The sequence below is a fragment of the Nestor notabilis genome, unplaced genomic scaffold (assembly GCF_000696875.1).
Source record: "Nestor notabilis isolate BGI_N333 unplaced genomic scaffold, ASM69687v1 scaffold21225, whole genome shotgun sequence".
Taxonomy (NCBI): Eukaryota; Metazoa; Chordata; class Aves; order Psittaciformes; family Psittacidae; genus Nestor; species Nestor notabilis.
Window position 1 is genome coordinate 21,561 of NW_009930927.1, and position 20,691 is coordinate 42,251.

The following is a 20,691-nucleotide window of genomic DNA, read 5'->3' on the forward strand; positions in this document are numbered from 1 at the left end:
GGGATTCTTGAAAAGCATTTGCCAGTAACTGGGCCAGTTTGCTAACAACTGGAACCACATTGCATTGCTGCTGCCTGGTTGCATGAAAATTCTCATTTTTATTTTTGCCACCTTCCAAAATACGCACAAGTTGATCTTAACCTACATAGCGTAAGCAGTTGGTATTTGGAACGCTTTCAAAGTCAGGACGTTGAGTGACTCTTCAGCAAGGTGACCCATTTCTCTAGCATGTCTTTCACAGACCTGCGGTACGTTTCTGTCGTTGTTAGTGAGCACAGACTAGTTAGTGAGTCTTAGACAAAAAGGATTGTGATTACTTACTGGGTCCAGTGCTGAAGTATGTCATGTGCAGTGGGACTGACAGACAGATACAAAAAAACCCATAGAAATCTGTGAAGTGCTGCTAACCCCACTGAACGATGGAGGAATTCAGGACTTTTTGTTGGAAGTATCTTGCTGGGTTGGACTGAAGCCTGTTTAAGCAAGGGAAGGAGCCTTGAGCATTAAATCAGCACCTTGCTCTCCTAAAAGCATCTCTGTCATGTGAGCAGAATGATGATTGGGTCCCTTTTTCATCTGCAATGTGACTAATTCACCTTGTCTTCAGCTGCACACATGCACAGTTTCTCCTTGGTTGCTCAGAGGAGTGGCAGCAATTTAAAACGATTAGTGGAAAGAAGAATTTGGTGTTCTCACGGGGAGTGGGCTTGCTTAGTGGCAGCAGAAGGAGGCTTTGGGGAAAGAGCTGTTTCACTAAGCCTGTAGGTATTTAGGAATTTGCATTGACTAATTAAAGCAAGGTCTGGGGTGACAAAAGCCTTTAGAAGGATAGCTTCCCAGGGCCTGGGTGGAAGAGAGGCAGAGGGAATAGCAAGCTTTCAGGGAAGAGGTTTAACAAAACAATGTGAACAATTATTGCTGCTTAGAAGTGGGAGGAGGTGAGGGACTGAGGATAAAGAGATCTAGTGGAGTGAATGGAAAACAGCCAGTTAGTCTTTATGCTGTTGTACTTGCAGCTTTTGGGTGTATGTAAGCAGAAAATCATCAGTCTTTGTGAAATGTTTGGGGTGAGGAGCTTGGGGAGCCCTATGGATTGGATATGGATAAGAGAAGTGCCCACAGTTCAGCTAATTAATGCTAAAAATAGCCATCAGCTTTCATGTTTAAAGCCTTAAGCAATCAGGAGGCCAGGTACAGCCTTGAACTGAGCAGATTTTAAGACTGTCACAATCCCCATCTGTTGCTACCTGAGTTGAGGTGCTGGATGAGATAAGCTACTTTGTGGTCTTCTGTTCTCAACACATAGTTAATCCTCAGGCTGATCTTAATTTATTTAATTTTAAAGCCCTGATGGGACTAGATAATGCTGAATCTGATGAATAACTGCTGCAGGCCTGAGTTTCCAGGGGTGGAGGCTGCCTGCAGCATCTAGCTGAAATGGGCATCACCAGCTGCAGGAGCAGGACTCAAGTCAGGATTTGTGAAATAGTCTTGCTCACCTGGTTAGCGTCTGTGTCATTAGGGAGTCCTCTCAACTGAGTGTCCGACTTGAAAGTCTTGTTGGTGTCCAAGGCTGAGGTCTAGCAGGCAGAATGGACAGAGGCAGTGGGCATTGTGCCCAGTTGTGAAGTGGTTTCTGTGGACTTTGGCTGCTTTCCCCATGAGATCATGTTAATAGCTGTTTAGGCACACAGCTTTACCCTAGCCTTTAATTTAGGGAAGTGGTGGTGGTTGTATCTGCTTTTTGTCTGAGCTAGGGTGGTGGTTCCTGCAACATGTTAAAGGTTTGACATGTAATTGAGACAAATTTGTGATTATCAGCCAGATTTGAAAGCCTCTGGGGTCTGTATATTCACAGCAGGTACATAAGACCAGGGCTTAGGTTTGCCATACACATGTGCAATAAATACTGCAGCAAAGAGTCAGAGAATTGCTTTATGGTTATTTCTGCTAGGTCTGAATTCTCCACTTTGGAGAGGAAATAAAAAACAGAGATGTAAGGAATTAATTTTAAAATGCTGTAGCTAGATCATCTTTTTCTTCCCCCTAAGGCCTCTGCTGTAGGAAGCCTACTGTGCATCTTCTGAAGATGGACAGTATTGTTACTAATAATGAATCAAAACCAGTTTGAGTTAAAGCAAGCTGCGTTTCTCATACTTTGTTATGACTTGCTGTAGACAGCTTCAAAGCTGATGCGCTTCTGTCAGCAAAGAAATTTATCATTGCTGTCTGTCTGCGTGTTGTGATGGCTTGAAGCTTTGTGACGAAGTGCAGCCCTCAGTCCCGTCCTGACTTCAGGGGACACCCTTGTGGGAAATCAGACCCCTCTGTAGTGGGAGCTGTGTGCTTGTCATGAAAGCTCTTCTGCCCACTAGCTGATAGAAAGCAGAGTTAACACAGGCTTTCTCCTTGTCCTTTCATCACTTGCCTTTGTGTTCTCTGTGATTCATTTCTCCCTGAATGCATCCTTTGTATTGACACATCTCATTTTTTCTTGTTGTGGTGCCTCTCCTTCAGCTGATCGATAGTTCTGTATTAATTTAACAGGCCACATTCTTGTCAGACTTGTTAAACAAATGAACCTGCCTTGTTTTATGCTAAAACAGCCTTCATTTTTTCTTTTGAGTGACTGCCCCAAAAACATATCCAGGAGCAGAACATGTGTCTGTCACTGGTCTTCCCTGTATTATGCTGTCACAGGTAGCTCAGTATTTATCTGGCTGAATGCTTGTGCTGACCTCAGTTCAGTTATCTAAAAGGATGGTTTTCAGGCTGTCTGCCTGAATTGATGAGCCAAGAAATATGTCTAAATGAATTGGCACCATCTGGGCAGCCTGGCACAGAGTGGAGAGAGGTGGTAACTAGCTGCCATCAATTGGAGGAAGTCTCATGTCATTAAAACCACTGAGCAGTTAGTTTTCATTGGTGTTCCTCGCTTCACTGCTGGCTCAGGCAAGCCCAAAGTCTCTCTGCTCTTGGAAGAGCTTCCATTTTACACTAAAATACAACAGACAGGCAGTCGCTTCAAGTTAATATGTGTGCCCTGGGACACAGGCAGGCACACTGCTCAGGATATTGTGGGTCCAGGTTGAGATTGCTACCCAAAATGCATCCCCTCTGGTGAAGAGCAAAGCCCCCTGGCACAAGTGTGTATGTAGCTGCTCCCTGGCCCACTTCTGTCACAGCCATCTGGTTTAGCTGCCTTTCTATGTGCCTCCCCCCATCCTCCTCCCTCCTCTTTTTATACAGTATTGTTGTGTTAGAGCTGGAGCAGGGAGAGGCATCAGGTTGGTTGTGCCTGCAAATTAGAAGGGGTGGAAGCTTCTGACGTGAGCAGGGCAGCAAGGTCATGTAGCTCTTCTGAACTAAGGGAAACTTTGCTCTAGCTCAGGAGCTGGCCACTTTTAGAAGTAGCTGAGAATGAGGGTGCCTGTGTCATTTGATAATGTTATTAAAAATGCAAATTAATGTGAGGGCTCAGTGGAAACATTAAGTGCTCTTAAAATATTGAAACTGTCCCTAGATAGCAAAATACTGCCTCCTTGGCTTTTCATCTGTGCTTTTTGCAGTCTTTAAGATGAAATTCCAGTTTATTGTGGAGGCTTGGAGAGGGAAGGAATGGAAAAACAAAAGCAAACAAAAAACCAAAGACCACAGAAGTGGGCAGATGTGTTACCCATGCTGTAGCAGAGCGTTGCAGGTGGGCCCTAGCAAGCTCTGTGTTGTGGCACAGGAGGGACTTTCTGCTGCCATGCAGTGAGTGCAGCAGAGTTGCTTCCACTCTGGTAGCCTCAGGTCTGTGCATTCTGGCCAATCTGGTGTGCTCTCTGTAGGTGCTCCTTGACATTGTCCTGGAGTTTTGGCTTTGTGCTACCTTTTGTCAGAGGAGGAAATTGGGACATTTCCAAGTGCCTATTAGGGCTTTTTAGGTGGAGAGGGAAATCTGAATTGGTTCATTAGTCTTTACAAATCCTCTTTTTCTTTTTTTCTCTCCCCCCTCCCCAGCTTTCCTTGCAATCCCAAAGTTTCCTGTGTTCAGTATGTAGATGGGACACAGATTCTGACCCTAGAGCAGCTTCTGGGAAGGAGTCTGTCCCACAGGATGGATGTGAGCTCTCTTAGCTTGTTTCTGCCCCTTTGGGAAAAAAAAAATAATAAATCATTGGATCAGGCAACTAGAATTTTCTAGAGCAGCGGGGTTTTGGGGCTGTGAGGAGCTGCAGTTCACGGGAGGGATGAGCTGTAATGAGGCAACTCCTTGTAAGGTGCAAGCTATAATAGCACCCATGTTCAGGGAAGTAGCTGCTTGTGCAAGATGGTCTTTGCATTTCATCTGTAGGGTAGTATGCTCAGGATCTGTTCCACCAGCATCTTAAACCACTTTCATAACTGATCATACTAATCTGAGACAGGTATCCAGAATCTCATGTGTTTTTTCATGGTTGAGCCCTTCACTGTGCCTCATTGACCTTTTTAGGCATAAATTACTCCAGACATACCTAGCTGTTAATGGATTTGACAATCACCTTCTCCCAGCCCTGACTACCTCTTGACCATCAACCCTGAGATCAATACCTCAATTCAGAGGGGGATAATCCATCGCAGTGTGTGCCCAGAAGAAGTGCCTGATGTTAGCAGAGCAGATCCTGCATGGTTGGGCTGAGGGTCTAGTAGGCAAGTCACGGCATGAAGAGAGGGTGATTGGTTTCAGCCTAGCAGAGTCCAAACCCTACATTTGGGAGCCTCTGTTCATTGACAAGCTTGTGAATATTTTTATATTCTTTTTTTCTCCTTCCCCTCTCCCTTGATTTAACCCATCCTCAGTTATGAAACATACTGCTTGGCAATTCCAATTTATTCGTGGTGAGAAATGCTTCCTCCTTTGAACTTTCAAAGGCCGCCTACATAATGGGAACACAGTTTATCTTCCACATACTCTAGGCAGAAAGAAGAGTAATACTTTCAGCCTCTTTTGATCCTCAGTGTGAAGGGAGGCAGCATGGTTAATTTTGAAATATGAAGAACATCTCTTGGAAAAGGGCCTGTGGGCTGCACCTATAAAGCAAAATTTTTGCTTGTGGACTGTCAGTGTAGGAGCTTATATATCTCTGGAAGTACTGAGGAAAAAAAACCATCTGAAGTATCAAGTTTAGGTTGGATGGGGCTTTGAGTAACCTGGTCTAGTGGATGGTGTCCCTGCCCATAGGAGGGGGGCTGGAAGTAGGTGATCTTTAACGTCCTTTCCAACCCAAACCATTCTATGGTTCTATGAAGTAGTGGCCACTGGGGTCTTTGTAGCTTTAGAAATGGCAGCATAGAATCAGGCTGCTTTTTTTCTTTGGCATACTTAATTTCCCTTCCTCTCCTAACTTCCCTTATACTAATGACTACTTTCTGTCATGTCCCTGTCAAAGTGGGGAATGCAGAATTGCAGGGCTGTTTGAGAGCAGCTTTACAGAGCAGTGTGTGGTTTTTAAAACCACAAGCTGAGCAGCAGCTGGCAGTAGAAGCCCAGCTATGGCTCTGTAGCTGGAGCCAGGGTTTAAGACATGGCCAGTAAAGCATGTGCTGATGGCTGCTACAAGTAGAGGCAGAAGCAGCTCTAAAAAAGCTGAAGCTGAACCTCAGCCCCTGACCTATCCTTGTGTTTCTTTCACCTCTAGATGAAAGAACAAAAGCTACTGTATTTGCTTTTCTTAAACTATTATAAAAACATAATAACTATACCACAGGTAAATTGAGGTGTATTCTTTGTACTTACTGCATAAACAGCAGCAGCAGAAGGCACTGCCAAAGCACTATCTTGTTTTGTGGGAGACAAAACAAGAAGCAGGTCATCAGGCCCTTTGGGCACCAATTGTTGCAGCAAAGCCCTGATCTTCCAGTGAGTGCTCACTAAGCAGAGAAAATGATAGAAGCCTGGCCCTTCTGTGAGAAACTTCTCCATGAGAAAAATCTTTCTCCTGCAGTGACCCTGGAATCCACTTGGTTTACTTTAAGCTTTATAGAGCATGAGTTTACTACTTCTTCATGTATGTGTAAGGTCATGGGTTTACCATTTTCCCTAAATTCGTAAGGTATCAAGAATTTCCTGTTGTGGGACGTGTGTCACTTAGAGTGGGAGTGGTGAATAGCTGGAAAAAATCCCTGGCCTCACAACATCCAAGAAAGGGCACAGCTAAAGTCTTCCCAATTAAGGTCAGGAGAAGTCTGCTTTTCACCTGAATTGCAGGTGAGTTGCAGATAATTTTGTGGTTAGTTTTTTGTAGCCCGTCCTGCCAAAAGTCTTCCACTTACTGTGAATAATGAGGCTGGAAAGGGAGAAAAGCTAGTATTTGGGAAACATGGCTATGAAAGACAGTGAAGGGAGGTGGAGTCAGCATCTTGCAGCGGAATGTAAATAGAAAAAAGGAGGGAAAATAGAAAAACCTGAACACAATCATTTTTAAGTATAATTTGCTGTTGTTATAACTGCAGTGTAACAGGTACATGATCTCATCTGGCCCTGCTGTTTTTCCCTTTTTGGCATGTGGTTGACTTTTGTGAACCTGATAAACTGATATTTTCTGTGTCAAAGTATTTGCTTATCCTCTTCCTAGAAACCAGTACTTACCGCACCCCTCTTTACGGGCAGCCCTCCTGGTGGGGGGAAGATGATGCAAATAACAAGGAGGACAGAAGGCAAGAGGAACATTATTCAGGTAACGGAGGTGACTTTGGGGTGGGAGAAGATGGAGGGGGAAGAATTGCTGCACAGTTGAGATCTTTACTGTGCGAAGCCATCCTGCTTCAAGGCTTTAATTGCCTCTCTTTTTTTGGTGCTAGTATTTGCATATACCTATCTGTAGATTGCTGCTGATGAAACAAGAATAAAGGAAAATTAAAATGTTCCCCTATTTGAACATTAGAAGTGGCAGTTGCGGAATAATTCAGTATGGATGAGAAAGGCCTTGCTAAGCTTGTCTGAGACTAGGCATACTACAGTGCTCTATCTGTGACTGTATGCAGCCCACCTCAGTAAACCATTCAGTGTCTCCCAGTAGTTTCCTGTCTAAAAGGTGCTTTAAGAGCTGATGCATTGACTGGATTTGATTAATATGGAAGCAGTGTGTTCCTAACCTCATCATCCTTGGAAGCCATTTAGCCTTACCACTTCTGTTGTTGTGAATCTCTGTGCATGGAGGATACTTCATTTTTCATTTGTGCAGTAAACCTGATGTTTCCATCAAGCATATGCTTTACTGCACAAAGGAGTGTTTTATTTCGATGCACATGCAGCATATCTGTTCTCTAGCAGAGAAGAGCTGTGATTAGCAGCCCTCCCAAGAGGTTGAAATAAGTGACCAAGTGCCACGTAAGTGCCAAGAAGTTTGGGTACTGCTAGAAAAAATGTGATTTTGTTCTAGGTAGTATTACAGAATTAGGTGTTGATCCAGCAAAAACCATGTCTGTGATTAGCTTTGCACACACTCAGGCTTTTCTTTTGAGTAGATGTGCATGCAAGTGAATTCAGCAAAGTGAAACAGGATCTTCCTACTACATCAGCCCAGGTATACAGAAACTTAAAAATGCTACCAGTCACATAGGTTCTCTCAAAGCATAGAACTATGTGTGTATGTGTTCAGCTGTCTCTTTGGGGAGCAATGGAAAAAAGGACAAAGTGGACATAACAAATGCTGGTCAGACCACAGCAGTGCTGTAATCACTGATTTCAGTGATGAGGCCAGGGAACCAAGCTATCCAAACCAGAACTTGTATTTTCTCCTTAATCCATTTCAACTAATTTTTGTGAATTCAAGGTGTTCTTGCCTTTTCTTTTTTTTTTTTTCCCCCTTTTCTAGAAAGACCAAAAGAGATAACCCAACATGAAGAGGAACTGAATGGTAATATTTCTGCTTATAGAGATGCCCAAGAACAGTCTGTGTTTGCCTTCCGTAGAGAGCCGAGTTATTTTGAGATTCCAACTAAAGAATTTCAGCAGCCATCAAAATCTCAAGAAACACAGGTCCATGAGATCCCAACAAAAGATGTTGATGCTGTAGTAGCCCCTGTTGTACAAAGTCATGCCTCTTTCACCATTGAATTTGATGATGGTACCCCTGGTAAAATAAAGATAAAAGACCACGTGACTAAATTTTCACTCAGACAGAGAAGACCATATAGTAAGGAACCAGCTCATACGGAAGTGATGTCAGCAGAGAGCAAAGTGGCTGACTGGCTTGTCCAAAATGACCCAAGCTTGATGAGACGTCAGTCTCCAGGTGATGATGTGTACAGTACAAAGAGTGACCTGCCGGTTCACGTGAGGACACTTAAAGGTGAGTGAATGTCTTGTCATGTGACATAGTTCTCTGCTGGCCATGCAAATGCAGCATAAGAAAGGGAGAAACCCCTTTTCCTGTCAAGAATTGAACTTAATTATCTCTGCTCCAAATCTGCAAGATGAAGAATATTTCTTTAATGACTGTTAATGGTTTTGAATCCAGCTAGCAGGCTCTTTACTTGGCCCTGAAGTAATGTGTGATGCTGGCCTGGGGACACTCTAATCTGGTTCTTCTACATCTATAATGCCAGCTCAGCAGTAACAGTGATTGAAAAAAGAATTTTGATTTTTTTTAAATGTGTGACATAATTTCCATGTGATTGGGCAGGCTGGTAAACACAGGTATTCCAGTGAATTTTGTTCTCTTGGCTTCTCCTAGCTGAAGGGATGACTTTTCTTTTTAGTTGTAGTCTGAAACACGCTAAGTGTGATGATCTTGATGGCTGTAATGACCAGAGCCACTTGGTCAGATGACAAAATGTCCTGACAATGGAGATGGGTGATTGAGTTGAGATATACATGATCACTAGTGGAGGAAATTGTGCTTGTAGAAGAAGATTCCTTCTCTTAAACTGAAGCTTCTCTGAAATTCTGCTCTGTTCAAAAACTTAAGGTTTTGTGGACCTGTGTCCTGTTGTGTGTTACTGTGAGGAATTCTTTGGGCAATTTCAAAGGTTGAAGTGAATTTTGAAGCACAGTTTTTAGTGCAGCTGGTGGGATTCACATGTGACTTTGAATATATTTTGCAAGATTTGGGCTTGCTTAGATGTCTCTCTTGGGCCATACAGTGAACAGCTAGGAGGGAGACCATGGATTCCTGCATTCTCACTGTCTTGCAGGCCTTTGGAAAAGCTATCCTATGAATTGCAACTTTAACTGATTAAGTCATATTGAAGGTTATCAGACCTATATGTGCTTGAGGTCCTTGTACAAGAGCAATACCTCATTTTCCCTTAAATGAATATTTGCTTGGTCCTTGTTAGAAAAAACCTCCTCATAATATGAAGAGTTTTACCCGTTACACCTCCATCTTGCTGCTTTGTGTATGTTGTTTTTGAGAAGCCCCTATGGTCGAAAAGGTCTCCCATATCCAGCCTTGGGATTTGGAATGGCAAATGGTTGAACTTGTCGTCACTTCATTTCTAGTTCATTCCAGTAAGGGCTCTGCTTGATTATTTTGGGTCTTGTTTTCAGTTTACTGTGACTGTGTGATAGAGGGGTTTGGGATTTGGGTTGGTTTGGGGTTTTTTTTGTTGCTCTGATACTGGATTTTGTTGACTTGAACATTGTCAGGGATAAAACTATGCTTCAGTAGATTTGCTCTTTCCTGTTGGAGAAAACTAGAGAGTTGGGCAGCTGCTGCTCATCCTAGCATTTTCCTGAGTGATGCATAGGAATATGAGGCTGACTGCATTTGCCTCTTTACAGTCCATAAGGAAAGAAGCTAAGGTAATTTAGTTCATAATTTGCATATCAAGAAATCAACTCTTTGGACATTTGATTAAAACATAAAGTGATGGTGGCCTGAGGAGTATATACACCTCTGCTTTGGCAGAGGACAGGGTGTTACTTATCTGCGATAGCTGTGTAACATGTTCTTCTGGCAGGGCTAATTTTGAAGATGTCTTGGAGGCTACTGCTGGCTGCCTACCAAGTTTGGGTCTTCAGGACCAGAGATGCCTACCATCAGGGTCTTGGTAATATTTTGTTCACTTTTAGGAGCAATGTGGTCAATGTAGAGCCTGGTATCAAGACTATAGAGTTCAGATCTTAGCAGCTTGAGGGGATGTGCATGGTGTTCTGCTGGAGCATCCATGGGCACAGTGGGTGTTTATCCTTATGTCCTCACTGTTTTGCATTCAGTAGAGTTCTTAGCCAAGACCCTTTAATTTAACAACTTTCCCTTCCAAGGATGAAGCTTATCAGCCCTCGGGGCACAATACAAAGTTTGCTGGCTTCATTCATTGAGGGTGTTAGGAAACTTTTCGAAGGACTGACTCCTGGGTTGAATGGATCTTGTATTAAATTCTAATGTTTCACAGTTAACTTGAGGTAATAAATGGTCTTCACCCATGTGTCTGGAGAACTTGCAAAGTAGGTTTGAGCAGGTTTCCTGACAAACACGTGGTATTTTAGCCAGTATATCTTGCTGCGTATTACAGTCTAGAGCGCAGAGACCTCTTTCCCCGTTCTCCCAATGACAGGTTCCTGGTCGTTGACTGAATCGTGTTGTGTGCCTTCACACCCGTTTCCTTCTCCAAAAAAAGGTTTGTTTTTTATTTTAACTTTTTGTTTAACTTACTTTCTGATTCTACTGAACTAAGGTGCTGAGGGGCAGGCATCACTGATAGAGAAGGTTGTAAAGATGGTTGTTGCTAACATAAGGGAAAATAATTTTCAACTTATTTTAAGCTTAGTGAACTCTTAAGTAATGATGAAACCTTTGCTTGGCTGCTGATAGGATGATGCAACTCATGGAGGAGTCATAGTGTGATTCTTAAATCTTCAGAAAAGTAAAAAATTCACTTTTCTGTTCAGCCTCTGGTTTATTTCCGCCTTGTAGAGGAGGATGATGTAGGTACTCAGAAGTGTATGCACTGATCTGGTCTTTCATCATGGGGATTTGGTTTCATGGGTTGCAGTGTGTGCAGATTATCTACTGATCCTGCAGAGATATTTCTGCTCTGTAACAAAGAACCTAATGTAGTGATCTTGGGCCATAGTAACTGAGCGGCACAGGAACTTCTTTTATTTAAATGGAAAAATGAAAGAAATAAAACATAAGGTATCTAAAACAATCAGTGTTACAAAATCAGAAACCCTTGGGGTTGAAATGACTTCTTGAATTGTTTTTTAATAACTTGATAGCCAACCAGTTGTGAAAAGTGAGGTCAGGAGATGTCTGCCTTCTCTTCCATGTCCTCTGATGGGATGCAGTCCCTGCACGACAGCAGATGTCTCTGGAGTTGTATATTTTTCTTTTAATTGGAATGATAAATTTAAACTGGGAGGTAATGACAGGGCTACAGCAACTGAGAATATGAAAGTCAAATCTAATACCTTGTTTCCAGGCAATAGGCACGAGGACGGGACACAGAGCGACTCTGAAGACCCTGTGGTGCCCAAGGCAGAGAAGGAGACGATGACAGGCAGTGAGCGTGCGGCAGAGCAAACCAAGCTGCAGCGCCAGATGAGGCGTGATCCCCACGAGATGCTGCACAACAAACAGGCCTTTGTCATTGAATTCTTCGAGGACACGCCACGGAAGAAGCGGTCACAGTCCTTCACGCACAGTGCTCACTCCTCCCAGAGCGACACCGATCCGGGGATAAAGACCAAGGCTGAAAAGCGCAAGAATACATTGCCAGTGGAGAAGCTGGGAAATGCAGTGCCGCCGTCCCACCTTGGGGTCCAGACGGGCAAACCCGGTAACAGCTCCTCTGGGACCCAAAGAACTAGCTCCTTCAAGAGGGAGAAGACAGAGGATCGGATCAGCAATTCATCTTCCTCTGCTTCCAGAGTCAAAACTTATGGGAGCGTTGGGAGGAAGTCTAAAATGGCTCAGGATTTTATGGCTGAGTACTTACGGGAGACTGCTCAGCCTGGGAAGCCAAATGCTGAGAAACCAGCACCTCTGCCTGTGCCGGTAGCTCCGCGTGTGGTTATATCGTCAGAACCAGAGTCTGCCTCTACTCCACCTCCAGAGGTGAAGTCTGCCCAGGGCAGGAGGAATGATGAGGAAGACAGTGTAAGTGAGACTGGCACATACACAATTGAGACGGAGTCACAGGATAAAGAGGTGGAGGAGGCACGAAAAATGATAGATCAGGTGAGTGCTGCTTTTCTGTGCTTGGCCAGCGAGCTGAGGGCTGAAGGTTTGGGCTTCTGCACCTGTGCTGGAGGGCCTGTCTTCATTAGCTGTTGCTATGAAAGACTGCTCCCTTTTGAACTGGATGCGGCGGGGGTTTATGGTTAGGGGTAGGAAATCATTGTGGGTGACCTGTGTTAAGGATAGGCCCCAGCAAACTCTGAGGCTGGTCCTTTAGAAAACCCCAACAAAACAACCATATTACCAACACAACCCACAGAGTGCAAGAAGGCAAGGTAAACCCACAGCAAAGAGCTGTCTTGCTTCCAAAATGGGATTTAGATGTAAAAATGTGAGAATGGGCTTGCTGTCTGTTCAGAGGAACTGAATAAAGATTAGGCTGATCCTTCCAACAGCTGTGGCTGGGAGCTGCTCTGCTTTCCAGGACTGCTCCCAAGCCTCTGCCTTGGCCTTGTGTCACCTCCTGCCCACTGCTATGAAGATGGGAACTGCAGCCCATCACTGATGCAGCATCTCCTGCTAGGCCAAAGGAAACGTAGGCTAAGGGCTGGGGTTTTTGGTCCTTCACAAGCATTAGTGGTAGATGATTCTGTAGTTGCTTATGCATGGTTAGAAAGGGAGTGCTTACTGGCAGGGCAAGTGGCAGCTAGTTGAGATAGCGAAGGGTGTGGTCTAGGGCAGAGGCAATCCTAGATGGATCTGTAGTTGTTTGGATTTTGTGAAGTGCCTAAAAACAAAACCCCCGAGAGGAGGGAGAGGCATAAAAAGAACCCACCCAACTAAGCAACCGCAGGGCAAACCAAAGTTTGGCTGATTTTTAGGGTTTAACTTTCATCCGCGGTGTATTACGAAAACAAAACTGGCAAGTTGCTATGAAGATTTAGTGTAATGCAGGCAGGAGGATGGTGAAGTTTAAAGGAAGCCTTAATTGAACCTGGCTTTAGAGCTTTGTATACAGTGTTCTGTGAGCCTCGATTTAGCTTCCCTCTTTTGTTTACTTATTGCATTTGTTCCTTACATCTTGTTTGAAATGTGATCGGAAGCTATCAGGGCAGGGTGTTTAAGCCAAAGCAAGGCCCTGGTCCTGACATTAGATGGTTGATTGTGCTGGTGGGGAAATAGGAGGGAAAAGTGCCACAAAAATACAATTATTTCTGGGGAGTAGTCTTGGCAGCCATGTGACTGGGGCAGGCAAGCTGACTCTGCTGTGGACTTGGTGCGGTGCTGTTGTGATTTAGGAAGAAAATTATCCCAGCTGAAACCAGGACAAAGGCAGGCCTGCCACTTCGGAAACTACTAATAACTGGACTTCAGTGTTTCTCTCCAGGAAGAAAGATGGTATGAATTCTGGACTTGCTGAGGTTTTGAAATGATTCTGCTCTTCATTCCCCCACCTTTATACACAAGAGTTGGGAACTTCATCTCTGCCCAGCCTAGGCACCTTTTATGGTGGCATCTTCCTCTGAACTACTTGTAGTCAGGGATGAGAAACAGCCCCTTCTGAAGCATGGATCTTGGTCACCCCCCTAGGACAGCCTGTTTATCTCCAGAGGGAGTCTGGCCAACTAGCTCAAAGACTCACTAGTCTGAGGTGCATCCATTCCTTAGTCCTCATGTGGCAGTGCAAGGCTGTTTTGCTCAGCACACTTTCTGCTGTAGTCTATAGGTGGAACTCTAGGGTCTTTCCCCCCACCTAATTCTCCATGAATGGGTTGGTAAATAGCTTTCCTGACACTCATCCTACGTTTCTCAGGGTTGAAAAGTGACTCCTTTTCAGTGAAATTTACTACTGTTAAAGGCAACATACTGAAATAATGTGGGAGAGGGGAAAGGTGGGTGTGAGTGGGATTCTGTGAGTAAGTGGATTTAAAGCTGCTACTGTGGAGTATGGAAGAAAAGTATTTACATAGCTGGTGTGGAAGGGTTGGCAAATGTTTCTGGCCCCTTGGGATCATAGTTTGTGTTTGACTAATGCTTCATGGTTTTGGATTTCGGGCTAATATTTTTCATTTTCCAGGGTTTTAATCTTTCCCATGCAAACATCTTTTCAGGTTTTTGGTGTTCTTGAGTCGCCTGAATTTTCCAGAATCTCCTCAGCTTTTAGACCAATAATTAAAGGTGAAAAAGATGACTCCAGTTCTCATCAGCATCTAATCAGTGAAAATGGTACTAGTCAGAAGTCACCCTTGCTCCAGGCATTTGCCTCAAAAGCTGTGAGTGGGTCTCAGGCTGATGCGCAGGTACGGGCAGTTCAGGTGGACTTGCTGGGATGGTGGAGGTGTAGATGCGTTTTCTGTCTAGATGGAAATGTGATGTGTAAATTGATTTCCATTTTGAGGAGACTGAATGCTGTGTGTATGAGAGGAGAGATTTTTGTGGCTAGAATTTGGTTCAAAAACCCTCTTTCTGATACTACCTTCCCCACCTTGTTGTAGATGTCTGCAGCATCTCAAGGGAGTCAGAAGTGGGTGTCTAGGTGGGCAAGCCTTGCGGACAGTTACTCTGACTCTGGATCTGTCTCTGGGCAGGGTGATGGAGGTGCAGGTAAGTGTCATCCTGACATTACTGTTTGAAAGTGGCTGAATCTAAGCCAGGATGGTACGGAAAGCAGAAATTAAGGGCATCTGTGCATCTGGCTGTGGCTTAGTTTCTGGTTTAGGTAATGTATTTGGGGATGGGAAGGACAGAGTTAATTGTTCCCCGTAGAGTAAAGATAGAGAAAGAAAGCCTCTGGTTTGCATTTCAGAGTCATTCAAGAAGGTCTCAAATGTTATGTTTGAAATGACTAAAGGGCGTCTTGGAAGAAGAAGGATCATAAGGGCCTTGTGTGTTAACTAGCCCCAAGTAGTGATTCTTTAGACTGCCGTATGATGCCAGATGAAAGCTCTTTGCAAGTTGCCTGGATTTAATTGCTGATTTGTGGGGGTTTTTTGTGCGCTTCTCCTATGTCTGGCTGTGCTGAGAATTTTAGGCAGTTTTGGGATTGGCCCAGTTGCATGACAGGTTTGAAGCATGGGGTCAGCTTAGAAAGCTGAGTGTAGAGGGCAGAATGGGAGTGGGAGGAGATCAGGATCTCATCGTAACTGAGAAGACAGCTTTACAGACCCCATGGTGTCTGGTTTGTGAGAAAGGGAGAAGGGTGCTTTGTTGGCTTTTGTAGACCTTTTCAACATCTGCTTGGAAATATTTGTCATTACCTTCTTGCCATCAACAGCTATAGATAGATTCAGTAAAGATTAGAAGAAACCTTTGTTTCAGACTTCATTGCCACTGTTTTCACACTGTATGAGAACCTGACTCCTGGAGTGTTTGAAATATTACCATAGTCAAATAACCAGTTATCCTAGTATTTAGAGGTGGAAACAGGTATGAAGTCCCAGCCAGTGGTATGGGAGAAATAAAAGCATTCTTCCTATGAAGTGTATCCATACTGTTAAGTCCACCCACTTGGGCAGTGAGCAATAATTTATAGTCTATTAATTGTTATAGGGTCTTTCTCCTGAAGCTTTGCTGTTTGATATGATTGTACGAGAACATGTGCTGTGAAAAACACCATCTATTTAAGCATTCAAAAGCCATGCAGACGAGGCCCTCGGATATATGGTTTAGTGGTAGTCTTAGCAGTCCTGAGGTAATGGTTGAATGTGATTGACCTTTGAAGGTCTTTTCCAACCTAGTTGATTTTATGGTTCTATGAATGGCAGTTAAAATATTGTATTGCTGTAGTGGTTTGTTTGATGGCCTTTCATCTCTTTTCTGTGGGCTTATTTATGGTAGATAGATGCCAGTGGTGCTGTTAGCCTCTAAAGTATGTGCTTGTACTGAGAATATTATGGGAGAATTAATCTGAAATCCTGCCTTGAGAGAGGGAAGGTGTTGAGCACTCCGATTCTGCAAAAGAATTAAGTATAGACTCTGTATTGATAAACTGGAGGGAGTGGACACCAGCCAGGCCCTACTGGTGTTCACATTACATAGAAACTTAGTTGTAAGCACATATCTTGTGAGTGCTTTTGTGGAGTTGAACTTTGCAGGCTGAAGCTCTTCCTAAATATATAAGTAAGTGGTATAGTTGTACAACAGTTAATTCTTGTCAACTTCACTCTCTTCAGAAAGCGGTGTAGCCCCAAAATCTGGGGAACCAGAAAACACTGTGCCCTTGAGAACAAGACGCCTTCTTCCCCAACTGCCACCAAGTGATAAATCTGACAGTCCCACACCCACGGTCCTGGTTTGCCAGGAGTCCTATTCTGAGGTTACCAAGCGAACCATTGTGAAGGACCACTGCGTGGAAGCCTATGGTGATCCCAGCAGCCGTCTCTTCATCCAGGAAGACTTGGATCCAGATAGCCTTAGCGATGCCAGCAGGTCTGATGATGGCTTCAGCATAGAAAAAGGCAAGAAATATAAAGAGAACAATAAAATGCTAGAGCAGATGGGAGAAGACGCAAGATCAGAGAGCCAGCAGCCAGGAGCCTCTCGAGTCTCAAATGTGAGAGCTGTAAGTGAGCCAGTTTCTACTTCATTCTACATTGGTGATGACAGCAGTGATGCGGGGATTCCCTCCAAGCTCTCTCTGAGCATGTCCCATGCTCGAGCAGACAAAGACAGCAAGGATCAGGAGTTTTCCTTCAAGTCTGCTGGCACACCAGTTCCTGGAAAGCCACCGGTCAAAGATGTTAGCACTTACATAAGTACATCTGGAAAAGTTGTTATTTCCCTTCATCAGAGTCTTACTCAAGATCAAGAAAACATGGCAGGAAAGGAAGCATCATCTTTTGTTAGACAGGAAAGTTTTACCAAAGATAAATCTAGCAGTGGTGCTCCTCAAAATAAACTCCCGCATATTTCAAGCCACCCTCTACTTAAAGATTTAGAGGCTGTTCGGTCAACTCGTATGGACTTTGGTCAGGAGACTCACCTTCTCCTTAAGGACACTGAAACTGCCTTGGCAGCACTGGAGGCCAAATTACTTGGTCAAAGCCAACAGCTGGAGCCCCTGGAAACTGCTGGTCAGCTGGAGGACTCCTTGTCAGGGGACTCAGACGTGGACACTGCCAGCACGGTCAGCATGGTGAGCGGCAAAAACGTCCCGACGAGTGCCCCGAAACGCAAAGTGATTGCAAGCTTGCAGAAGGAGAAATCTTCCTCCACGCCATCCATCCAGGACCAGTGTGGGCAGCCCACTGCTCGGGACAGACTGACGGAGAAGCGGAAAACACAAGCACCAGAGGCATCAAACCGTGTGGAGGCTGCCAAACGCTTCCAGATGAAGCGCAGTGCTGGGACTCGAGGGTCTCTTGACTTCACAGATGACGAGAGAAGCTCAAGCTTGCCCTACTTGCCAGTCCCTGATGCAGTCGTGTCTGACCATGAGCACTCTGTAACCCGTCCAGTTCCCAGGAGGAAACCTTTTACTCAGGCCACCAAGGAGGACCACAGCAAAACAACCTCCAACGTGCAGAAAATCCAGCAAGTCCTCACCCGCTCCAACAGTTTATCCACCCCACGACCCACAAGGGCCTCAAAGCTACGTCGTGCCCGGCTGGGAGATGCCTCAGATAATGAATGTGTCGATACTGAGAAAACGGCTTCCAACCCTGAAGCCACCACTCAAGGCCCCAAGCAGTCCACGGAGACAAAGAAGCTCTCCCGGCTGGACATCCTTGCCATGCCAAGGAAACGGGCAGGCTCATTTACAGTGCCCAGTGACTCTGAGACAGCGCAGTTGAGGACAGGGTTTTCAGGCCGGAGTGTGGAGTCCTATCGGAAGACGGGTGTTTCGGATGTTAGAGCTGCGGCAAGGAAAATGGCAGCTGCTGCCTCTGCAAAGCAGCCTTTCAACAGGACCCGTTCAAGCAGTGTCAAGTATTCCTCCTCCTCCGGTAAGTGCTTGTGCTTTATATTTCTCCCCTATTCCCCTCTTTCTGATTTATAGGCTGCACATGGTTGCCAAGGATTGGTATCTCAGGAATACAAGTGCTGCATCAGTGAGTACGACGTCTGCACTAACAGGCGGTATGGGGATTGACTTCCTGTGGGATTGGAGACACCAGGGCATCTCTCATACCCAGTGATACTATTGTGGTGTTGTCTGTGAGAATATTGCAAATAGCTATTTTTCTTTTTTTCGCTGACTTGTTTTCTGAACAACCAGTTGCCATTTCACAGAAGCATGTTAGCCACTAGGAATTCTGGTTTACATTGACTTCTAAGATTCAAAGTTTGCTCCTAGAGAGCTTATAATAGTGTTGATGATAGCTGATGTCCAAGGTGGCAGGTTTGAAGGCATCTGAAACAGGAGAACAAGAAATAAATGTCCCTGTGTTGTTGTTCTTGTAAATGCAGAGGTGGAGCTGGACACTACATGTTGATTGCCTCAAGGGATTCCCACTTCTCTGTATTTTCATTCATTTTTGCTGTAGATATGGCAGGTGCACAGTTGTGTTACCCACAAGGCAGAGGGTTTGGGGGGCTATATTGTCCAGTGCGTATATATATGCACTCAGCAGACTCTCGCAATACTAACATTTGTCATATTGAAACCAGCCTTTAATTAAGAGGTGGGAACAATGAAGATGACAACTCTAAGATGGTAATTGGTAATCAGAGGTTGTCCCTGACACCTTTGGTCTAAGTCCTGGTCTGTGCTTGTAGTCCTTGACCTACCATGGATGTGGCAAAGTAGCTCTGTCTGTTCAGGATTTTAGGAATGACGGGGACCAAAGGGACAGGAAGAAGCCCTTTGGCTGGGTTTCTCAGGCCTGTTGAGAGGAATGCTATTTTCAGCAGATCTGTGTTTTTTGTAAGGGCCCTTAGAGTTACGGATGTGTCCTTTTCGTGCATTTTCATATAGCTGAAATAATTATCCTCCTTGCAATACTCATTTTTATTGCATGCTAAAAATGTTATTTGCTGCTTGTTTTGATTTGGATTGTTTTAGTGCATCCAGCTTCCTTTTTTATTTTGATGATTTTTTTTTTCTGACACATTTTTATGCGCATGTAAATCAGAATGTGAATAAGCTAGAGGAGTATATACAGTCTTTTCTCTTGCCTTTTTTGAGATGATGCTAATATTGATTTATTGGTAAACAATAACAAATTTAAAGCAAAAGAATGTGGTTAGAGTTTTCCAAACAGGAGGCACTCTTTGCACTCCCTCTGCCTTTGGACCACAGACTTCAAATCATTTGGAGAAAAATGATAAGTGTTGGCCAGTTCTTTGTTTAAATGAATTGGTTTTTTTATTTCCATAGCTCTGTAGCAGCATGCTAACACCTTTCCTTGTCTGTAGTTGCAGCAGATGATGCTAATCCTTTCTCTGAATTAGTTGCTCTTAAAATACTAACCTCCTAATTCCTTGATAGGGTCATGGACCTCGTGCAAGCTCTAAGTATACTAGTGTGCTTCGTGCTTCATTGTGTTGTACCAAATGTGTGATGCATGTTCCTATACTAATGCTGTTATAGATCTAGTGAATCAACACCTAGCACCCTGTGCCTGTGAAGTGAAATACTGATAAACTGAACATCAAGACGTGTTTTAGAATGATACAGTAACCCTTGAAAGCATTGAGTGTTAAGCCTTGGGAGTAAGGAGGCAGATGTAGCTGATGTATTCGAGGATTTCTTAAAGTGTTTAGCTAACCACAACAGTTTCCAACTCTCCCAATGGGAGAAATTTAATCTTGCTAACAGAGGAACAGAGTGAACTATCTGGTCATGAGACAGGAGATGCCAGTAGATTGTTGGGCCATCTGAAATACTTCATTTAAAACACACAGATAACATCAGAATAATCCAAGTTACCAATTCTGAAAGCTAAGGGCCTGTCTCTCCTGCTTCTCTGTGTACATGATTTGTTTACCCTGTGTAATTTGAATGGTACTGAGGGAGTTGATTCTCATTTCCCTTGGCATACAGGGATGGAAAATCAGGCTCTTTAATTTAAAATTGCTGTTCAGTGACAGAGGATGACCTCTTGGTTCTAAACCTGTGTTTAAAAAAAACAAACCCAAACATCTCTGCAGATGGAATATGACCAAATGTATTTTTCTCTGTGTGTGTGTGTATATATATAAACCTTAACCCAAGACACTTATATAGCTAAGATAGCGATGTCTAGGAATACTTTTTTCACTATACAGTAATCTGTAGTTTCTACCTGTATCTTTTATGCCAAATTTGTTATTTTTGTTTGTATGATCTATGATGCTGGCTTAATTTTCTTGCAGTGTTTCAGTGTTATGATAATCCTGGAAACACAGTGAAACGTTTAGGTGTTGTAATACTAAACTTGTCTAGTTTTGTGTTTGGTGGGTCTTCATTCTCCAGGGCAGGACAGAAGGAAATGAAGTGGTATCTGTAGAGAGTGGAGTGAGGTAGTGAACACCAGGATCCCAGTTTTCAAATAATATCTTGATACTTCCCATGCAAGGAGGACCTGGGTGTCTATAGATCTGCAAACCAGTTAGGGTAAGTGGGCAGCTTCCACATGGCTCCAGGGGTTGGAGCCAGTCCTGACTCTGTGCACACTCT

General features: G+C 44.0%; 1 protein-coding gene across 1 annotated transcript in view; it reads left to right on the plus strand.

Annotated features, from left to right (window-relative positions):
* CEP170B (centrosomal protein 170B) overlaps positions 1-20,691 on the plus strand; it is a 53,279-nt gene that overhangs the window by 20,801 nt on the left and 11,787 nt on the right. The window contains exons 6-11 of the mRNA XM_010015650.1: positions 6,600-6,701; positions 7,842-8,318; positions 11,395-12,152; positions 14,204-14,392; positions 14,588-14,696; positions 16,265-18,037. Coding sequence (XP_010013952.1) covers positions 6,600-6,701; positions 7,842-8,318; positions 11,395-12,152; positions 14,204-14,392; positions 14,588-14,696; positions 16,265-18,037 — 3,408 coding nt within the window. The remainder of the gene's footprint in view (positions 1-6,599; positions 6,702-7,841; positions 8,319-11,394; positions 12,153-14,203; positions 14,393-14,587; positions 14,697-16,264; positions 18,038-20,691) is intronic.